A 21,781-nucleotide genomic window follows, 5' to 3' on the forward strand; every position below is an offset into this window, starting at 1 on the left:
GGAGGTGTGTAATAACCAGGGTAAGCAATGTCACCAATAAATTATCCTGCCATATTGTTAACAAAATTATTACAGTAATGGCTTCCTGGTGTCTGCAACTTTAAAAAATGCATACAGATTCAACCTGTACAATATTGCATTACACATACTGCATTGGAATATACTATTCCACGCAGTGAGACGTGTGGCCCAAATGCAACATGTTCCCAAGAGCTATTTTTAAGATAAGCTTAAAATAATAAATGAATGCAAACTGATTGCCAAAACTCTGGCCTGAATGAAGCCAGCAGGAAGACTTCCAGGGACCAAGAACTGGCTCTTGAAACAAGGGCAAACTGCTCAGTAGCTTGTGATTGCATAGAACAAACCCAGCAGAAATCAAACCCAGCAAAGACTTTGTGCCCACTAGTAATGCAATGTATGTGAGTGTGGACCACAGGATAGTTTCCTCCAAATTCAATGAGCCCCCAAACAGAATACCACCACCACCGTTTTCCACTGGAACTCATAAGCATATTTACTCAGGGGGAAAATCCCACTGAGTTCAATGGGACTTACTCCTAGGTAAGCTGTGTAGTGAAGGCTAGTCCATTAGGGCAAACAGGGCCCTGCCCCACCAATCTCATTCTTCAGGATGCATACATGGGATCTGCAGCAAAATGTTGCAGCATAGAAGAGCTTCTGCTCAAGGTTCCAGGCACTCCAGAACTCACAAGAGCCTGGCAGCTTTCCAGGTCCACTGAGCATGTTCAGTTTGCATCAGGCTTATGGTCACCTCAACCTTCTTGTGAATTGAGTGGAGCTATTAATAATGTAACTGGCCCCATAGTCTGAACATAGGAAATAGACAGGATAGTAAATAGTTTGCTATTCTCATGCATGCAAAGATGGTTTGGTGTTTGCTGGACTTTGCACCTTCTCTTCTCTTTCCTTCGCCAGTATTACCGTAGTTTTCTGTGTATAACACGCCCCTGTGTATAAGACTCGAAATTAAAGAAATGGGGAAGATTGCCCAGAGCTTTTGGGGAGGATTGACCAGACTTGTTGAGCTTTTTTGTGGGGGGGAGGGGTTGGCCGAAGTTGTAGAGCTTTTTTTGGGGGGGTGCCGACAATCGCTCACCCACATGACGACCGCTGCCAATGGTAAGCTTATTATCTTGCAGAGTCTGGAAAACTAAGAATTATCCAAACTCACAAGAGTCCACTCAGTGTGTTTCTGTTGAGTCCCTGTTCTGGGCATGCCATGGAATAATGGGCTCAGGCTCTACCTCAGTGGCCAGAGTGACAGAATGCTAAATCACACTTGATGCAGAGAGGTGGGAAGGTATCACCCACCCACCCACTGTTCCAGGGAAAACAACAGCGGTGACTCATGCAGCAGGCTTTTCTGCAAGTGATTCCTTTCAGGCTTAAAGACATGCAGTTTATTTGTTAGCAGTTGGCTTGCATCACTCTTTCCTGGCTCACCATTTCTAAATGAACAGCCCTAATGAGACTTGGCCCTCGCTGAACTGTCAAAAAGAAATATAGCCCTTCCTTACAAGTACGTCCTCCTCATCAAATTATATCCTTACTACCTTAAATCTGCTCCTGAACACCGAGAGCGAGAGAGGGGGCGGAATGGTGATCTCCTTCTTTTTTAAAACCTTTTCTCCTAACCTTACATAAGCAAATCTGTTTCATTCATCCCCCCCCCCCCGTGCCATCCCCCACAATGGCTTTCCTGGGGACTTTTTTAATGCAATCCTGCCTTTTTCTACAGCCTTTGACTATGAGGAGGGTTTGAGCTCAAGCAGGCTAACCTCCAGCAAGGAGAATGATAAGCGCCACATTTGTACAAACTTGATCGGTCAGTGTGGCAACGCCTACAACTTTGGAACTCCCTGCCTATTGAGACCAAGCAGGGGCCTTCATTGTATTCTCTTCAGGGCCTGCTAAAAACATCCCTGTTTAGGCAAGCCTACCCAGATGCTGCAAAAGTTCAGGTGATTTTAATCTGTTTTAGTATTTTAACTTTTATATGTTTTAAAGTAAGGTTGCAATTTTTTCTTGATTTTACTGTTTTATCTTTTGTAAAGCATTTTGAGGCTTTTTTTCCTTTTTACTATATATATATATATCCCCATATAATTTTTATGAAATAAATAAATAACTACATTTAGCTATCCCTCACCCATCCCTTTCAGATAATACATATGTGAAATCTTCAACCATGATCTAAAGAACTACCGGGAATCACCAAGGGGGAGGGCTCTGCTCTGTAATCCCCTCCCGCCAAAAAGAGGATCTGGCAAAATGGAAAAGAGGCTGATTCTAACATTGATGAAGACACATTGGTTGCTTCTAAATCCCTTTTTAAACCAACGGGAGAAAGTTATGCACCTGGTCAGCTTTTGTCCTCTTGCATTTTAAACTGGAACAAAAACACTTTAATTTTAACACAAACCTACTTTTTTATTTTTAAAAGTAGACCCAAACAAAATGTTGGCTCTTAAACCAATTCTGTTTGCAGCATTCTCAGAGAACAGCCAGCAAAATTATTTTATCAGCAGGCCTCCTGTGGAACTGAACCTACAAACAGCCTTACTGAAAGGGACAATTCAAAAGGTCTACCTGTTCCCCACAGTGGCCAACCAGATGCCTCTGAGAAGCCCACAAGCAGGGCATGGAGGCAACAACCCAGCCTTGCTTTTTGTCCCCAGAGCCTGGTACTCAAAGGTATACTGCATCTGAGCATGGGGGCTCTATTTAGCCTGAGATAACCTACATAGAGAATTCAGGAACGCACGAAGGGACCTTAAAAATGTGGGGATAAGTCAAATCCATGGGTGAAGAAGAGATCTACCAATGGTATTAACTAATTTACTTGTGAGATATGCCCACTTTGACCTACAGAACTGGCACCATTGAAGGGGTCACATAATTCTCATTCCACAATTACAAGAAACTAACTTTGTGGGCAGCACCTAAACTTTGGAACTCCCTGCCTATTGACATAAGCAGGTGCCTTCACTGCACTCCTTGCAGCACCTGCTTAAAATCTACCCAGACATGCAAAAACTTACATGCATTTCAATCTCTTTTTAGTTTTAGTTTAGTTTAATTATTTGTTTCCAACTGGGGGTTTCTAACTGATAATTTTAATATTTCTGATATACTGCTTAGAGGTTTTATTTCAGTCAAGCAGTATATCAATTTAATTACAATACATTAAAAGAACCTGTGGCAGCTAAATAGAAACTCCTTGTTCAGCAGCAGTCTACCTGATAACAGGGGCACCAACAAGAGAAGCCTATTTCCAAAAGCATCTGTTTGGCAATGTCTGGAGGTGGACTAGATCCTGGGTCTTTGGTGCAATCCAGTAGGGCTCTTCCTGCATTTTTACAAGACTGGAGAGGACAGGAAGAAATATTGGTGTCTTGTGGTCATTGCAGGGCAGAAGGCAAGGAGCCCAGTAGCAAGTCTGCGTTCAGACTCAGGTATTCTTGCATTAGTTTTTCTTCTGCTCCATCTCCCAATATTCCTTTTACACCACACTATCTGTTGCATTGTGACTTCTTGATTGATATATTGCCATGTACCATGCTATATTTCAGTGTGCATGGTGTGATGCAACAGCAGATATCACCAGATATGTTGCCACCACCCAGTATGCACATGAGTGCTTCTGTCCTCCCCACATGAAAATGGCAAGGAAGAACTCTGCGCTGGAACACCAGCCCAAACTTCATTACATGGCATGACCTATGAAAACAGTGGGAAAACTGCAGTGCAAAAATTCCCACGATTTTCCAGGTTAATGTGGTTGAAAACAGATTTTTTTCCTGGAAGCAATTAGCATGGAAACAAGCACTAAACAGCTGCTACATTTTCAGAAGTGGCTGTTATATCACATGGAAAATCTCCTAGAATGCAGTAATTATCAGGTAAGAAAATGTCAGGGAAATGGAACAAAGGGGCTGTCTGAAAACAGCCTAAGTGAAGGCAGAGCCAATGACAGACAAGGACAACTCATTCTAGTTTAGTCTCCATCCTCTTCCCTGCTGAGTTCTGCAAGGGCAACACTGAAGCTAAACAGGTGGAAGCTGAATAGCAGTTTTAAGCAGAGGTGTGCCTAGGGGCTGAACAAGGGCACAGGCCTGGGGGTGCAAAAATTGTGCCTCTCCACTCTGGAGTGGCTAGGAGCTCGCCCATCCACTGCAGGCCATTCCTCCGCTGCTTTGGGCAGCCAGGTGAGGTGCATCAGCAAGTACAAGGGAGCCTAGGTATGCCTCTGGTTGTAAGTAAGAGACCAGGTAGTTTGGGGCTGGCTCAGGGCAGGTTGAGGTTGGTGGGGCAGTGCCTGCTTTGCAAGTTCCACTGGGCAGAATAGGGAACTCTGGCTTCCAATTCAGACTAGAACCGAGCAGGGGTGGAGACCTTGCAGTCCTCCATGGGCAAGTTGAACTACAACTCCCATTAGTCCCGGATAGCACAGGCAGGGTTGGTGGGAGTTGAAACAACATCCAGCAACATCCAGAGTGCCACAGGTTCCCAACCTCTAGCTTGGAGCACCCCTTCAGGAAGGAGAAAACGGAGTCAGCCTGGCACCACATCAACCTTACATAACTAATTGTCCCTGTAGCCTATGGCAGACTCTTGATTTTCCTTCCTAAAAAGCAGTAGGAGTCAGCCAATCCCATTGAGATTGACCAGAAGCACAACCTGCAAACTCTTCCAGGTGAGTAGCTTTTCTTGGAGCAAAACTGAACAAGAGCCTTCTGGCTCCTTAAAAGACTTAACAGAATTAATTGTGGTGTAAGCTTTCATGGGGTCAAGCCTACTTCGTCAGTTGCATCTTCACCCATCTGGAAAAGTCTGCTTGGACTCCACAAAAGCAGGATTAATAAATCCTGTGAAGTCTTTTAAGGTGCCAAACTGAAAAGCTGAAGCAGTTTTAAGTGGGAATTGACTGATGACTCAAGATGCCGTGGCTTGTCTCCCTTTTGGACAGGGCTGAGGAAAGGGTAACTCTCCAAACATTGCTGGGATTCTAGCTCCCAATCATCCCTGACCATTGACTGCACTAGGGCGAAGCTGACGGGAGTTGAAGTCTAACAGCATATGGGAGGCCACAGGCTTCACAGCCATGGCTCAAAGTCCTGGCCATTGCAGAAGTTAACTTTTCCACATGTGCAAAAACCAGAGCCTAACAGAGCTAAAGAAATCATGGTGCCAAGGCTATCCCTCAACATTCTAGAAGGCTGGGTATGGTTGTGCAGCAAGGACATCTTCAAATCCCCCATTTCAAGATGGGGGTGGGGGCTTGCGAAACCTCTATTCTCATCCCAAGTATTCCCCCACTCCACTTGGCACACTACACATCACCAAAGCTCCCCCTATTCTTGCTGAATGTTGATTTAGTCTGCAAGGGTCGGTAGCAGACCCTTCAAATGTCAGCCACGTCCTGTGCAATGGCAAAAATTGGTGCCTCCCTCCCACTTCTCGCCTTCCATTCTACATCAAAGTTGTGGCACCTCCTGCAGTACCCCCAAGGCTCTTCACCCAGTTTGACTGAACTGGTTGCACTCCCCTAAATCCACCTCTGCAAGAGTCTTGTCTGGCACTGGCTAATCTAAAGTAGGGACATGTCAATAAACTGACCATCATAATTCTCTCTCTCTCTTTCTTTAAAGTACAAACAAGCCCCAAAACATATTGTACAAGTTTTTCACTTTATATGATGGAATTGACTGAATTTGCAGAATAGCTGAGCAACATTTGCCCTACAGATAGGCAGTATTGTTTCATTTTTGGAGGTGGAGAGGAAGGGGAATTGAAAGAGTACACTATGCTACACTTTGCATCCATGCACAAACGCATTTGCATGCATGTGTGGTAGAACTGACCAGCATAAGTTTTAGAGAGCAAGAAGAACATGCATCTGTACTGGCTAACAGAAGAGTTCAAAGGAGTTTCCCCCTCCCTCTGCAAAAATGCTAAAAAATTAGAAACAATGGTTTTATTAAGTGCAGGTAAAAGATCAGGGCTGTCCCTGACAGAAGGGAAAGTGTTCAAGGCTGGCATTCTAGGAGTAGCTGATTTCAAAAAGCATGGCCTATTTCTTTACAGGCCCTACAGGAGGCTCCACAAAGAATGAAATATTTCTGCCTGATTTCCTCTTTCTGCCTTCAAAGACCGAGGAATATATATATGCATGATGCATATGTATGATGCAATAAAGGGGTTCTGAAGTCCCCCACATCTCTCAGACAGAGAGACACCCAGACTTAGGAGCTCTGTTTAAAACTGGTGCCAACCTTGCTTCATCAGTGTGGACAGGTGTTTTGGACAATTACGGAAAATGCAGTAAATACTGCCCAAGCATCATCCTTTCCCTCGCCCCCCCCTTTAATTTTCCAAGCGCTGTGTTCAGCAGTTTGTCCTAGAATGCTGCACTGCTAGCTAGGCTGGATGCTAGTGCTGCATCAAGGCTGCATTTGAACTTAGAAATCTGCTTTGCAAAAAAAAAAAAAAGGAGAAAGACTGCAGGCAGACAGAGTCCTTACCGCATTCCTTCTTCCCCTCATCTTGCCTCCTGGGGGATTCGCCTCGGCCATCTCCCTTGCAAGACAGGAACTGGCTACCTTGCCCAAATGTCAATGCGGCATCAGTGAAATAAGACCCGTGGATCTCGTGAGGTGTTTAAAAATCGCCGGGGGTAGCCAGCCGCCTGCACTACTGCTTCTCTTCGTACCAAGGCATTGCTGAACAGAACACACAGAGCAGCCTCCTCACTCATGTCAGTTGCATGGGTGGCGTTGATACATGTTCCCATAATCTATTCATTCGCAAACGCAAAACTGACTGGCAGATGACCTGGTCCTCTCCTCTGGCTAAAGCAGAGCAGGCAAGGGTGCCAAAACTATGAATGGCTGTTGGCTGTGCTAGCCGGCAAGAAGGGGGGGGGGAGTGCGAGGAGAGACTCAGTGGCCAAGAACAGCTATAGATTTTTAAGGTGGAATGCAAAAGTTTGAAGACGTATATATTGCCATTTATAGCTCACAGCAGCAACACACTCCGGAGCAGTGTTAAGACTCTAGTGAGCATCCTTTCCGGTGTTTCCCCCCTCCCTCAAAGCTTTCCCACAGATGAGAAACAAATAATGCTTTGATGGCTGATAGCTCCTGGACAACTAATACAGAGACAGAGAGGGAGAGGAATAGGGATAGCTGGGCCATTTGGTAACTTTGATATGGTCTCCATTTTTGCTGCTGGCTGCTACGGATGTGCCCTGGTGAAGAGAGCAGATCACATGCCCCTGAGGTGTTTTAGGCTACTAGCCAGGATGGCTATGCTATCCTTCTACTGCCAGATGTGCCATGCCTCTGGATCCCAGGTTCTGGGAATCACAAGTAGGGGAGGAGTGCTGCTGTGCTCAGATTCTGCTTGCAGGCTTCCTATAAGGAGTATCCAGGTGGCCACTGTGAGAACAGGATGCTAGACAAGATTCCCCTTTGGCCTGATGCAGCAGAACTCTGCAAAAGTTATATCAATAACTACAACTTATATTCTATCAAGGGGTCGCGGGTGGCGCTGTGGGTTAAACCACAGAGGCTAGGACTTGCCGATCAGAAGGTCGGGGGTTTGAATCCACACGACAGGGTGAGCTCCCGTTGCTCAGTCCCTGCTCCTGCCAACCTAGCAGTTCGAAAGCACGTCAAAGTGCAAGTAGATAAATAGGTAGCGCTCTGGCAGGAAGGTAAACGGTGTTTCCATGCGCTGCTCTGGTTCACCAGAAGCAGCTTAGTCATGCTGGCCACATGACCCGGAAGCTATACACCGGCTCCCTCAGCCAATAAAGCGAGATGAGCGCCGCAACCCCAGAGTCGGTCATGACTGGACCTAATGGTCAGGGCCCCCTTTACCTTTAAAGGTAAAGGTAAAGGTACCCCTGCCCGAACGGGCCAGTCTTGACAGACTCTGGGGTTTGTGCGCCCATCTCACATCTATAGGCCGGGGGCCAGCGCTGTCCGGAGACACTTCCGGGTCACGTGGCCAGTGTGACAAAGCTGCATCTGGCGAGCCAGCGCAGCACACGGAACGCCGTTTACCTTCCCGCTGGTAAGCGGTACCTATTTATCTACTTGCACCCGGGGGTGCTTTCGAACTGCTAGGTTGGCAGGCGCTGGGACCGAGCAGCGGGAGCGCACCCCGCCGCGGGGATTCGAACCGCCGACCTTTCGATCGGCAAGCCCTAGGCGCTGAGGCTTTAACCCACAGCGCCACCCGCGTCCCTCTTTACCTTTACCTATGTTCTATCAATAGCTACAGTGCGTTAGTTTAAACTATGGAACTTGCTGCCACAAGATGCAGAGAAGGGCAGCAACCTAGACACCTTTAAAGGGGGGGCAGTCAAAATAATGGAGAAAAGGGCTATCAATGGCCACAATGGCTATGTTATACAATCCATTGTCAGATGCTGCTGTTGTTGGCATCCATCCGTCTTGAGATGGTTGTGGCTGCAGAGATGGGTGACCTCTCCAGGGCTCTAGACTGGGCAGTGCGTATGGAGGTCCTGGGCTGCCTAGACAACAAGACTCCCCTCTCAGCCTTGCTGATGTGGTCCAAAGGAAAGCAGAGCAATACATTTGGCACCAGCTTGGCTGCAGGAGTTGCCAGAAAGAGGCATACAAGGCGCCATCCAACCATCTTAGGGACTGCACTATGGATTTGCATAGGGTTTACTCCTGAGCCTTTTCAGCTCCCAAAGATATCCTGCAAGGCAGCGTCATGGACTGGCTGGATGCAGAGGGGTGGTTGGAGGCACCAGCTGGGGAACCCCTAAGGGAAGAAGGCTCAGAGGGATTGGCGGTGGGATGGTGATGAGTAGTCAGAAGGAGAAGAGGGAGCAGATTGTGAAGAGGTGTCACAAGCTGAAGAGATAACAGGGTTTAGTGAGCAGGAAGAGACTGTGGCAGACAGCAGTCCATAATCAGAAGCAGAGGCAAGGGCCAAGTGGCAGAGATAAGGCAGGCTGGTGAGGAAGCCTGGGTGTCTCCCCATCCTGCGGTGACCAGCTCCCCTCTCTTCTGGTCTTCCAGAATCCAAAGAGGTGTGAAGAGGGCGGATCAAAGAAAGGTAAGATGAAGGAGTCTCAGATTGCTTGGGAAGGAAACAGGGGAGAAGACTTAGAGAACTGTGGGAAAGCAGGGATCTTCAGTCCTTGCAACTGCCTCATTGGGGTAAGAACTACTGGGATGAGTTGCTTTGCTCACTAGGTCTGGCCTCCTGGGCTCTTTTGTTTATTTTCATTTTTCATTTCACTTTTAGTTTGTAATACCGCCTTTCTATATTACTATGAACGTGACGGTTTACAAGCTGAAGAAACAATAAAATAGACAGCAAAGATCACATACATAATAATAATCTGATCCAGAAGGACTTCCGGGTTGGCGCCATCGCCGAATGGCGGACTCCCTCCGAGCTCCGGAGGGAGTCTGCTCGGCAGGGGCTGGGTCCTACCGCGCCGGCGACGCGGGGACCCTTAGAAACCACGGGAACGGATCCCGTGGACATGGTGACTCGGCTGGCACCGTTATCGCTCTCCCGGCTTGTGAAAGAGCCTTTTTAAAGGCTACGGATCGGGCGCCGGGGAGTAGCGTGGTGCTTTGAGTCCTCCGCTTCCCCTGCCGGGCGCAGCCGCATGCCATTCGGCGGAGAGCGCTGGCTTCTTCCAAAGGAAATTCGGACAATTGATCAACAACCCGTGAGTAATTGGGCAACCGGGTTTAAAAGGAGGAAAAAAGAAAATTTTTTCCGGATTTGGCACGAGCGGGAGGGGATCCAAAAAAGGAAGTCAGTCCCCTCCCTGATTGTAAACATGCTAAAACAAGGACTGAGAAACCAAGATCTATTCAGAAGCTTATTGATGATAAAAATTACCAACTCCACGATGTGAATTATAAGAACTGTGCTGGAGGAGAGGAGTCGAGGGTGAGGAAAAAGCAACCCCCCCCCCTGGGAACCGGGGCGATTCGGACAGCCTGGCGAAGAGAGATGGAGATTTTGACAGCTGTCAAAGGAGCTGTCAAAACTGGAAATTATAAAGAGGACTTTGCTACAAGTTCTTTGCTGGTTAATTTTGTTACAATTTGATATAAATATGGATATAAACTGTCGGGAAAAAGAAACAACAAATTGACTTTTGGATTAGAGGATACAAAGTTATTGTAATCCCTCTAGAGGGGATTCGGGACATTACAAGTGTCGTATGTGGAAAACTACTCTGGGATGTGTAAAGGTCTTATCTCCTGGGAAAGCTGCAGAACTGAAATATTATTTTGTCTACAGAGGTGACTATAACACAATAGAATCTTCTATTGAAGCAAGAAAGGAACTGGACGTAAGTCTGTGTCCCTGAATAACAAACCTCTGTAGAGACGTTAAATTTTGGAACAAGAATGTTTTGACAGCTGAACAAGACAGAAACCTGAGAAACCAAGAAATAAAAGAGTAGATGACTGAATACGACACGGAAAGAATAATGGGAGGAGCAACAAAAGATTAAAGAAAATTAAAGGCCTCTATTAGATTGGATTTTCGACGTTAAACATCATTAAGACAATCAAATCCGAAGAAAACAGCATGATGGACTGAGATAAATTTGGCTGTGGACTTAAGATCTCCAGGCCGACAACATACAGACAAATGGACATGGGGAATCAAAACCGGGGAAGGGAGGGGGAACCTTAGAATCCAAAGGCTTTGTAACCAACTTTTTGAATTTCTCTATACTTTCTATCTTATATTCTTTATAACTTTGATATTTTACGTTTCTGTTTTTTCTTTTTTTTAGAAAGGGGGAACTCGTGGAAGAAATGAGAGCGGATCTTGGGGAAAATTTTGTTCTATTATAAGACGAGGAGTGATGCTAAGATGGTGTAAATTTAAATTGGTTTATGAGTATAATATATTAGGTTTAATTGGGGATGAGAACTTGTGGAACCAACTTAGATAAAGGGGAATACAATCGGGAGGGGAAGGAGGAAGTCCCAGAAAGAAGGTTATGAAAAGAAGGGTCTAAGTTAGTTTCTCTTTTTCTTTCTTTCCTTTATCTTTCTTATTTTCCTATTCTGTTATTATTGGAAATTTTAATAAATATGATTATAAAAAAAAATAATAATAATCTGATCCAATAAAAGAAAGCCACAATAACTTTAAAATAAACAAATTATATCAAATAAAGCAATTTTCAATAATCCATTAGAATATAATAGTAAACAGTAAAATTAAATATCCACAAATAATAACACTTATCAGTTACAATAAAGAATTACTAGATGATAATAAATAAAAACCACAGCAAATCACAATGCATAAAATACCACAAAACATGCAAAACCATGTAAAAGAATCAAACGGAGAAACAAGTTCATACAACTTATAAAATGGTGTGTGTTTTTTAATTTCCCCGAACTTCTCTTATTTGAATAAAGAGTTAACTTCACTCGCTACTGTGTGAGTTATTGCTGACTTACTCGTGACACCTGCCCTGACAGGCAGCGGGTATGGAATTTTCCTTGAGGTTTACTTCCAAAGCCTTTCTAAAAAGGTGAGTCTTGTCATCTGGGCAGCCCAGGGCCCCCCAAACACACCGCCCAGTTCTCATTTCCCAGAAATGGTCCAGGAGGATACTATGGCCAATGGTATCAAGTGCTGAAGAGAGATCAAGGTCACACTCCCCCTGCCCTATTTTCTGCAAAGGTTATACTGGCAAAACCTATTGGTGTTTCGCAACTTTCTGACTAGTTGCAGGATCTTAGCCAGACCTAGCAGAGTATACGCAGTCCACTGAAGCAACTGGCAACTTGGCTACAGACAGGATGGACGAAGCAGGAACCAGGAACTTGTAGTTAGGTGTTTATTATATACAGTGGACTATAGTGCAGCAGAGACCACCCCTTCATGCAGCAAAGCATTAACCACACTCTGGGCCCAAATGGTCAACCACCTTCTGCTAAATCTGGTAAGGCAGGAAGAGAAGGGGTTGAGGGGCACCCCCAACTCTCTGGCCCAGCCTCAAGTGCTGACCTTCTAATCCCATCCCAAGGTCAAGAACCTCCCTGGTTGAGGAAATGGTGTCTGTATGGGCAATAACCAACCCCCCCTGCCTTGACTCCCTAGTCTAGATTGCTGCAGCACTGAAAATCCAGGTGGACAGAGCTGGGTAAGGTCAGGCCCACCCAGCTCACTCACCCAAGCCAGATCAGCCCACTCAAATTATGAATGAGCATTGTTTTATTATGGACTGATCTGGAATTCAGCACCAGCACCACCAAACCAAAGAGCTTAGTGGATATGTCACCTTCTGGTAGAGCTCACTAAGGCTAGAACAAGACCAAACACCTAGGCCTTCTCCCCCAATGGTGGTCAGCCCCCCAACTCCCCTTCCCCTGCCCAACACCCCTGGAATTGGGGAACCAGTCCTCAGAACTGTCCCTGGGGAATAACCTCTTTAGTATCCTCCTCCAATGATTTTGCGTGGCTGGAATGTGTAATAGAACTGTGGTAACACTACTTCTTTACCTGGATGGAGGGTGTCTTGGGAAGTGTGTGAGAGAGAGAGACAGTGTGTGTGTTTGTGTGTGCAGAAACCTCTGGCTTCTGCCTGGCCGAAATGCAACCTGCTCTCCTGGTAAGAGTCACAGCCATTGGTCCACCCACTTCTGCCTCTAGCCCTGCCCATTTCTGGCTCCTCCCACCACTGGCGTTTGTCCCCTGGAAGGTTATCCACAAAGGAATTATGGTCCTTGGGCAGATAATGACACTCCCCTTGTGCCCACCCCACCACAGAAGAACTTACTGCTATTCTTTGCAGAGTCATTTTGACAGACGTCCATGTATCCAACCTTCTGTCCAGGATTAGGATAAATTTGGTGTCCAATTCACGTTGGCTGGAACATAAAAAAAATAAATAAAGAAGAAGCAGGGAACAGAGCTGTGCCATTCACATCCACACCAAAAGTTCACAACTGGGCTTCCTGGATCTAAATCCAGTATGGTGTAGTGGTTAAAAGCGGTAGACTCGTAATCTGGGAAACCGGGTTCGCTTCCCCACTCCTCCACCTGCAGCTGCTGGGTAACCTTGGGCTAGTCACACTTCTCTGAAGTCTCTCAGCCCCACTCACCTCACAGAGTGTTTGTTGTGGGGGAGGAAGGGAAAGGAGAATGTGAGCCGCTTTGAGACTCCTTTTGGTAGTGATAAGGCGGGATATCAAATCCAAACTCTTCTTCTTCTTCTTCCTACATTATTTTTTTTTAAAAAAATAGCTTTCAATACACAAACATCCATTCCTATTGTGGGTTAAAAGCTCACCCTTGAAAAGTCACACTGGCAGGGCATGTCAGCTGAAGGTTTCTACAGTCACGTACCACCCAGGTCCACCAGGAATATGGATGGGCAAATATGACGAACCAAGTGGCTCATTTTTCTGGTTCTTAAGTTCAGTTCTCCACATATCCGAATCAGGTTGCAATGTTGTTTTTAAAGTCCTCATGAAAAGTCACTGGCATTGCAGTTTGAAACTCCCATAATATACCCATTTTTGTATGCAGCTTTGCACCCGAAACACATATTTTTACAAATCAGAAACTCCCCATAATATATGCATTTTATGTACACGTTACTTGACTGGGAGCCAGGTACTGTACCTAAAGTAGCACCTTCCCCAGTTCCAACCATCCTGGACCCTACAATTGGCTAGGGAGGCCTTTTTGCAGTGCTGCCACTGAGGGCTGGCCCACTGGTGCAGAACCGTGACACAGCCTTTACAGGAGTGGCTCCCTGGTTGTGGAATGCCTTCACTAGTGAAGTGCACCTGTCTCCATCATGATTAACTTTCAGGAGGAATTTGAAAGCATTCCTGTTCACCTAGGAGGCTGAAGAATCCTGTCCCTTGCAACCCAAAGATCATTGGATGGAACAGTGTTTTTAACTGCTAATATGGTTTAAAACGAAACAGCTTTTAGATCCTTTTAACTGTAATCGTTCTTAGATTGCTTCAATTACATTATAATGCTTTTGTTTTTACATCTGTCTGCCGCCCAATGCTCTTTTGACAGAAAGGGCAGGGTATAAGTTTAGTATATATAAAAAAACCCAACATATAATTACAAAATTCGGCACATTTTGATTTGATTTTAAAAAAGGGGAGTGGCTGTGCCTTGGTTCACATACTGTTTCAGAAAGTGCAAGTTAGGCACATTTGCCTTTAAATACAAACTGAAGTGAATTTCTTCTCCACCCCTAAACCCAAGAGAGGGGACTGGCATGAGCCTCAGTGTGGTGTAATGGTTAGAGTGCTGGATTATGACCTGGGAGACCTGGGTTCAAATCCTCTCTCGGCCATGAGGCTCACTGGGTGACCTTGGGCCAGTCACCATCACTTAGACTAACCTACTTCACAGGGTCGTTGTGGGGATGAAAGTGGAAGGAGAACCATGTATTGAGCTCCTTGTGTGGGGGAAAGGTGGCATATAATGCAGTAAATAATATTGCAGCTGACAATATTTAAAGAAGCAGCAAAAGCAAAAAAAACACCTATGGGCACAAAGGAGAAACTGGTTTACCAGGGACAGGGACCAGAGAACTGAAACTGATAGTAGACGGGGATACTTGGAGCACGTGCTATTTATCGGGAATAAGGTGGATTCTTTTTTCTCTGTTGCACAAGTCTTTCTTCTCCCGGCAAAACCACAGAACCGCATGCAAAAACCTAATCGCACGTGCCCTAACCTTGCCTGACTCAATTACTAATTCATGTTCTTCAAGACTATAATTTAGGGGAACCCGCTCTGAATCTACTCATCACACTGTTAATGAGAGGTTTGCATGGCAGAATACACTTGGCAAATAACATTGCCTGGAGATCAGGCTGCAAATTCCAAGGCACGTTGCAAGATTTTGGTCAATTCCATACTTGTTTTCTAGGATCAAAGCCACTGAAAGAGAAGAGTGGGGCAGGACAGGAAAAAGAAAAGGCGGAGAAACAAAGGCGGGCACACGCCCTAGCAATGGCTTACCAGAATCTGATGCTGCAAGACTTGCAGCAGGGTGAGATTCAGTACAGTTTGCATTTTAAAGAGAACCTACCAAATTCATACTAAACCTGTACTGAATTGAAACACATGCTTCTCTAACACACACACAAAAATAATGTGGACAAGAATGCAAATATTAGGAGAAAGCGTGCATAAATGGAAAAAGAAACCACGTACAAAAATGTTATTAAGAGGGAGAGGAAAGTTGGATATTGAGGATAAGCTTAAGAGTAAATCCCTTCCTTTCCAGTGGTATATAAATTTCATGAAACAGTAGATAAAATGCATACTTTTTGATGCATTCACCAGTATAAAACAATGCAATATTAATCTTTTTTACATAAAATATGCATTATTATTTTTGTGCACACTGCAAAATCCAGAAAAGGGAGCAATCCAAGTGGGAGTTGCATTCCGATCAGATAGCGAGTCTGGGAATGTCAGAGCAGGTTGGTCCATTGCGCAAAGCAGGCCAAAGGAATTCTTTCCCCATCCCTAGTCTCTATAGATTATATTCCTGTATCAATCAGCACCCAGCCAGCTGAAAGGAAGTAAAAACACACACACCCAGAGAAACAGGCCACTGTGATCCTGGTTAGGCAAATTTCTGCTTTGCAGATCTCTCACTGGTTGCTCCCATGATTTCATGGTGCTGCCACCCTTGCTGTCTAGGGTGTGGTGGGTGGCGGACTGCTATCTGCTAGGGCGTTCCCTCTCTAAGCAATACTGGGAACAGCCCTAAAGTGCCTTAATAAGGTGGAGCAACTCTGCAATGACTCGTTCGCTGGGTTGCACTTTCATCTTTGGAAACGGCAACCTTCAGTTCACACACGAGATTGGTGGCAACACACCTCTGGATGAAACTCCCCCAAAAAAAACCCTCAGGGGTTTTGGACAGGTGGGAAGAGACTGCAATTTTTGTATCTTGCAGGAATTCTAGGAAGTGGCTGGGCTCAGTGAGTGGGAAGGATTATATATCTGAAGCTGCAGCAAAGAGACGAAGTGGGCACAGAGTTCAAATCGAGCTCAGCTGTTCCACTGGCAGTTCAACCACTGTAACCAACAGTATGCTCTGTTCAACTTCCCTTCTGAAAATGGCCAGGATGTGCTGCATTAACATTATTACTTTGTATTATTAGGTGGTGCTTCCCTTTGCGCTTGACCTGGAAGCTGCAGCTAGCGTGGAATTCTGAGGAAATGATTGCTGGCAGGAATGAGACCCTGCCAGCATGTGGCACCTTTGCTTTGCAGCACCTTCACTATTGCCTGTTTGCTCCCAGGCCAACCTCACTGTGGTGCATTGCTTAGAGCATGGGTAGGCAACCTAAGGCCTGGGGGCCAAATTTGGCCCAATCGACTTCTAAATCCGGCCCACGGATGGTCTAGGAATCAGCGTGTTTTTAGATAAATAGAATGTGTCCTTTTATTTAAAATGCATCTCTGGGTAATTTATGGGGCATAGGAATTCATTCATTCCCCCCCAAAAAAAAAATACAGTCCGGCCCCCCACAAGGTCTGAGGGACAGTGGACTGGCCCCCTGCTGAAAGAGTTTGCTGACCCCTGGCTTAGAGTGTCATACTAGCACCTGCAAGAACAGGGTTCAAATCCCTGCTCAGCCATGCAGCTCCCTGGGTGACCTTGGGCCAGTCCCTGCTTCTCAGCCAAATGTGCCTCACAGGGTTCTTGTGGGGATTAAATGAGGAGGGGGGAGAACTAGGCATGCCTCCTTGAGCTCCTTGGAGGAAAAGTGGGATATAAATGCAATAACTAAATACCTAAATAACAAAAATATCATAATTAGTCTATAAAGCCCTTAACAGCTTAGGGCTAGTTTATTTGCAAGATCACCTTTCCCCCAGGACCTCGGGTTAAGAACTTAATTCATTCTGGAGGTCCGTTGTTAACCTGAAACTGTTCTTTTTTTATATATAAATAATATTTATTGAGAATTTTAAGATTACAAAGAAACAAAGAAGAGAAAAAAGGGGGGAAAGTAGCATTTAAACAATATGAATCAATAAAAAAAACAAGATCAAAAAGAGAGAAAAACAAAACACATAATACATCAAAAGCAAAAGGCAAAAATAGACAAAAAATTTAAAAACAAATCCAATATTCCCAAATCATTAACTGTCATTACCTTGTTTCATCGACCTCCTCACACCTCCCTTTTTTGTATTCTAGTTGTTAATTATCTCAGCAAATCCTTTCCATCTTTCATAATATTCTGTCATTAAATTACCTTAATCTATTTTAACCTTATCTTACCATAAAAGGCCCTAAAACTTAAAACTTAAATCTTATTTATACCAAATTCTCTTAACCATGACATATTCTTACATAATTCTTTTTAACATTTCTGCTAAGCCAAATAATTTCATTCCAACATTTTTCTAATACTCTTTACTTTTACAAGATTTTCCTAAATAATTTGTTTAAAACTTTCTTCCAATCTTCATCCAACGTCTCTTTCTCCTGGTCTCGGGTTTTGTCAGTCCTTTCTATCCCATCCATCTAGTCCAACCTGGTAACCTTATATCCGAGGCCCTTGGATCTCTTCCATGTCCCATCCGCAGATCTTCTTCATATTTATACCTGTGCTTTACTTTGTCTTCTGCTCCTTTCGCTCGGGGAGACTCCAGCTTGGCAATGTTTTTGTCCCTTCTCGACAGATCAGCCCCTTTTCCAAAGTCAACACTGAACTCCATGTGGTATTTAAAAGCATGTTTCAAAGTCCCTCCAAAGTTAAGGGCCCGCACAACTCCGAACGCCTCCCGGCCCAAAGCCAGACTTGAAAGGTCAAAGCATCCCTGCATAGGGGGGTCTATCCAGCCCCCCATCTCCAAGCCGAACAGAACTCTGTCTCTCCAAATCTGGCTTTCTCTAGGTTCATTCGTCAAGTCCAACAACTCATGTTCCTGCTGGGCCACAGTTCCCTCCATCTCTGCCTCACTAGGTCCAGCAACAACCTCCTCCCTCATCTGATCTGTCAAAGCACACTCCTGAGTTAATTCTTGAGTGGGTTCTAAATAAGTACCCACTGCCTGTCCAAACTTTCCGATCCCAACAGTCATCAAATCCATCTTCTCATGTAACTGTTCCAATAAAGCACTTGTCTTACAAAAGGCCAACACCAGAGCCTCCGAGTACATTCTTGTTGAAGGTCAGAGTCTGTTCCCACGATCTTAATCTATTGCAGCTGCAAAGCTCCCCAGTTTGAATTTAATAACAGTTTCACAAGCTCCCTCTAGGGGGAAAAGCTTCTATTTGTATCCATCTCTCTCTTTCTCTTTTTTTTTTACAAGCAAATCTAACAACAAAGTTTCCTTTTTCAGATATTTTGTCAATATTTTGTTCCTTTTAGATGCAAAGGGGAACAATGGAATCAATATGTTTCTCTTCTTTTAACTATCTGTCAAAAACGTTTGTCTATAGTCAATGAACTTCCCGAAGACGTCTGTCCTGACACCCCGCTCCCAGGTTCAGGATGATGGAGAATTGCTTTTCTTTACTTGTCTTCTGCAAATTTAATCAGTCCAGAAAAAAAATTCCCCCCTCTTCTCCTGCTTCCAAGGGGGGTTCAGTAATTTTAAATGATGAAAATTGATCCTTTACAAACGATTTTCTAAGCTCTAGCTTGCCATGTCTTTGCTTCAATCTATATACAAAAAGCGGAAGGCAGACTTCCTGTTTATGCCTTTCCGCTTCAGTGCCAAATTAAAAGAAATTTCTTATTCCAATTTTCCGTTCTACTCACGGACAGTTATTTAAGCTCCAAAGCTTAAAAAGTCAGCGCTCTCCGGCAACAGCAATGCGGCTTCACTCTGTGAAAGAAGCAGTCAATTCAAGGCACCGCGCCACTCACCCCACGTCGCTCCGGAACCCCGTAATTGGGTTTCCCCGCGAGTAGGGGAGGCGCAAAGGTACCGGCCGAATCCCACGTCCACAGGCTTCTCCCGTCTGTGGTTTTTGATGGGTCTCCGCCTCGCCGTGGCGGTTCAGACCCTGTTTTCCACAGAGCGGATTCCTCCCGATCAGAGGAAATCCGCCATTGCCAGAGGCGCCAACCCGGAAGTCCCCAACCTGAAACTGTTCTTAACCTGAAGCACCACTTTAGCTAATGGGACCTCCCGCTGCCGCCGCCACACGACTTCTGTTCTCATCCTGAAGCAAAGTTCTTAACCCGAGGTACTATCTCTGGGTTAGCGGAGTCTGTAACCTGAAGCGTATGTAACCCGAGGTACCACTGTATATGCCCCCTTGGCTGCTTTGATCTGTGGAACTGGTGCCACATGATACTTGTTCCACCTTCATATGAAATTGATCCTATAGTGTGGAAGTACTCACTCTTCAGAACTCCCTGCTTAAAGGATAATTCTGCTAGCCATGGGTGGGGCAGGCAGAGATGCTGCTTAGCAACTGGGCAGAGTGGCATGATGTTTGCTAAGATGCCACATGCTCTGATTGGCTGTGCAGTTCTGAGAGTCTTCCTCCCTTCCCCACACCAGCTAATTTTGCTGAATGTCTCCCTGCTATATACAAGGCCTTGAAGTAAAATAGATAAAAACCTCTCTTCAAATTATGCACATTTTTCTCATTTATTTATCCTCAAATTGCACACTATTTTGCTCATTTTCCTTGGTAAAGGGTTACAAGGATTTCTTCTGTCTCCACCTGCGTTATTTACATGACTTTGCTAACACTGTTTTGCTTCTCAAAAACGGATGTTTTTCTCATTAAGACAAGATCCCTTCCCCTGTTTGTTGCTCCCGGTGCACAATACTTGTGGGTGCAGTGCTTCTGAACATAAGGTCCATTTGACTGTTGTGGCAACCATGAGTTTGTCTAATATCCTTTTTTCGGCGCATCTAGGCATAGTTACCATCACCGTCGACTTGTGGGAGTCCTTTTTGACTGCCATTTTACTAAATTCCACATCAGTTTACAAAAATGTATAGTGCATCAGTTAATAAATGGCACACCTAGACCAGGAGTTGCCAGCTTTTTCAAGTCAAGGGGTGCATTGAGATTTTTTAACAGTGGCTGAGGCCCAATATTCATTCTCTGACTTCAGCAATGAACCTGCAGATACCATCAAACTCAGAGCAGTTAATGCTAGATTCATTTACTGACCACATACAGGCAAATGGCACTTAAACTCTCCAACAAAGAGTGGTGCCATCAAGTTAGGTTTTTTTGGGCAAACATCCAGGGCACCACTGAGCAGGAGGATCCCCAAGTGTGGTAAAATGTCAGACTGACCGCAAGTATTACTGTTTATTAATTTATATACCACTTAATGCCGCAATAAGCTTCTAAGCAGCTTACGAGGATAAAAAACCAATTACACAAACATTCAAATATAAACGTCAACCACTAAGATACAAAAGGGGTGGGTGGGGGAATCCCATTAATTAAAAAGAAATAAATAAAAAACATCTGCAATTAAAATATGTGCTAAAACAATCCCATTGAAACAGGAGACTCAGGTCAAGTAAGGGAAGAAATACACATTGCCCTCTAGAGAAACATAAAGCCATTAAGTCCAGAAGTGAGCCTCCTGCCCATAAAACAAAGTTCTGAGCACCTCATTACTGCACTGAATATACAACCCAACCTGCTGGGCAGGTACCAAGGTAGACTGATTTATTTTATTAGTAACTTGATCACAGTTAACGTTTTTTCTCTTCCTTTCCCCAGTTCTTCTTACTTCCCGGCAGCACAGCGTTGAAGGTTGACACAGGTGAATTAAACCAACAAGTGTTTAATTATTAGGTTCCAGAACAAACATTTGCAAATGAAACTAGTGAACATGATATGTATGCTGTTATTTGGACCTCCAGGATTGTGCATGTGCGTTGCTGTTTTTAAATCCAGCACGCATTTAAGGGAAGGATGCACAGAATCTCTGTTTCATTTTTAAACAATCGCCTGCCCTTTGCCAAGTTTCTAAACCTCAGGGAACATAGCTCAGTTATTACTTTCCACCAGATTTTTTTTTCCCAACTGGAGATGCTGGGAATTGTATTTGCAAAACATGCTCCTAATACATAACTATGTCGTGCCCCCCACCGGAAAAAAAAGCTGCAAGTTTTTTATCTTGGTTATTGATGCAGCAACACTGCTGTTTATGATTCTGGTGCTGACATAGTTTGTCAAAGTAAGCAACAGGCAACTATCTGCTTTTTTATTATGCTGATTCTCCAGTGCGCCACAGTAGTCTGCATGCCCCCTCCACGAATATATACCTTTCATCCTTGCAAAAACCTAAGCCAGCCTCTGTCTCTCAGCCTAAGGAAGACATGGTGGAGACATGCCATGGCTTTAAGAAATATGGTTTGTTTATTCACCTGTTTACACCTTCAGTCTGCATGGAGGGAGTCCAGATCTTACAGCCTGGCCCTTTCAAGAGGGGTTGGTACCCCCACAGCAGTGCAAGCAACCTTCAGGCAACCTGCCCAGCATTGATCTCAGCTCCTCTTCCTCCTCCTTGCTCCCAGAACAGTCACCCTGGCAACCTTCTAAATCCCCAGTCTCTGTTCACACCTCAGGGCAAGGGGGAACACCATCTCTTGTATTGTTAAAATGTAAAGGGACCCCTGACAGTTAAGTCCAGTCGCAAACAACTCTGGGGTTGTGGTGCTCATCTCGCTTTACTGGCCGAGGGAGCAGACGTTTGTCCGCTCCGCAGACAGTTTT

The 21,781-nt window shown here is 44.9% G+C and overlaps 1 protein-coding gene across 4 annotated transcripts in view; it reads right to left on the reverse strand.

Moving 5' to 3' along the window:
* The window catches only part of MCF2 (MCF.2 cell line derived transforming sequence), a 77,199-nt gene that overhangs the window by 42,483 nt on the left and 12,935 nt on the right, over nt 1-21,781 (reverse strand). For 3 of the 4 annotated variants that reach the window (XM_082207191.1, XM_082207190.1, XM_082207193.1), the window contains one exon: nt 12,845-12,935. In XM_082207191.1, coding sequence (XP_082063317.1) covers nt 12,845-12,935 — 91 coding nt within the window. Of the gene's footprint in view, nt 1-6,548; nt 6,935-12,844; nt 12,936-21,781 lie in introns of those variants that run through there. The other variant, XM_082207192.1, reaches the window with a different exon arrangement.

The sequence above is a fragment of the Podarcis vaucheri genome (assembly GCF_965113315.1).
Source record: "Podarcis vaucheri genome assembly, chromosome: Z".
Taxonomy (NCBI): domain Eukaryota; kingdom Metazoa; phylum Chordata; class Lepidosauria; order Squamata; family Lacertidae; genus Podarcis; species Podarcis vaucheri.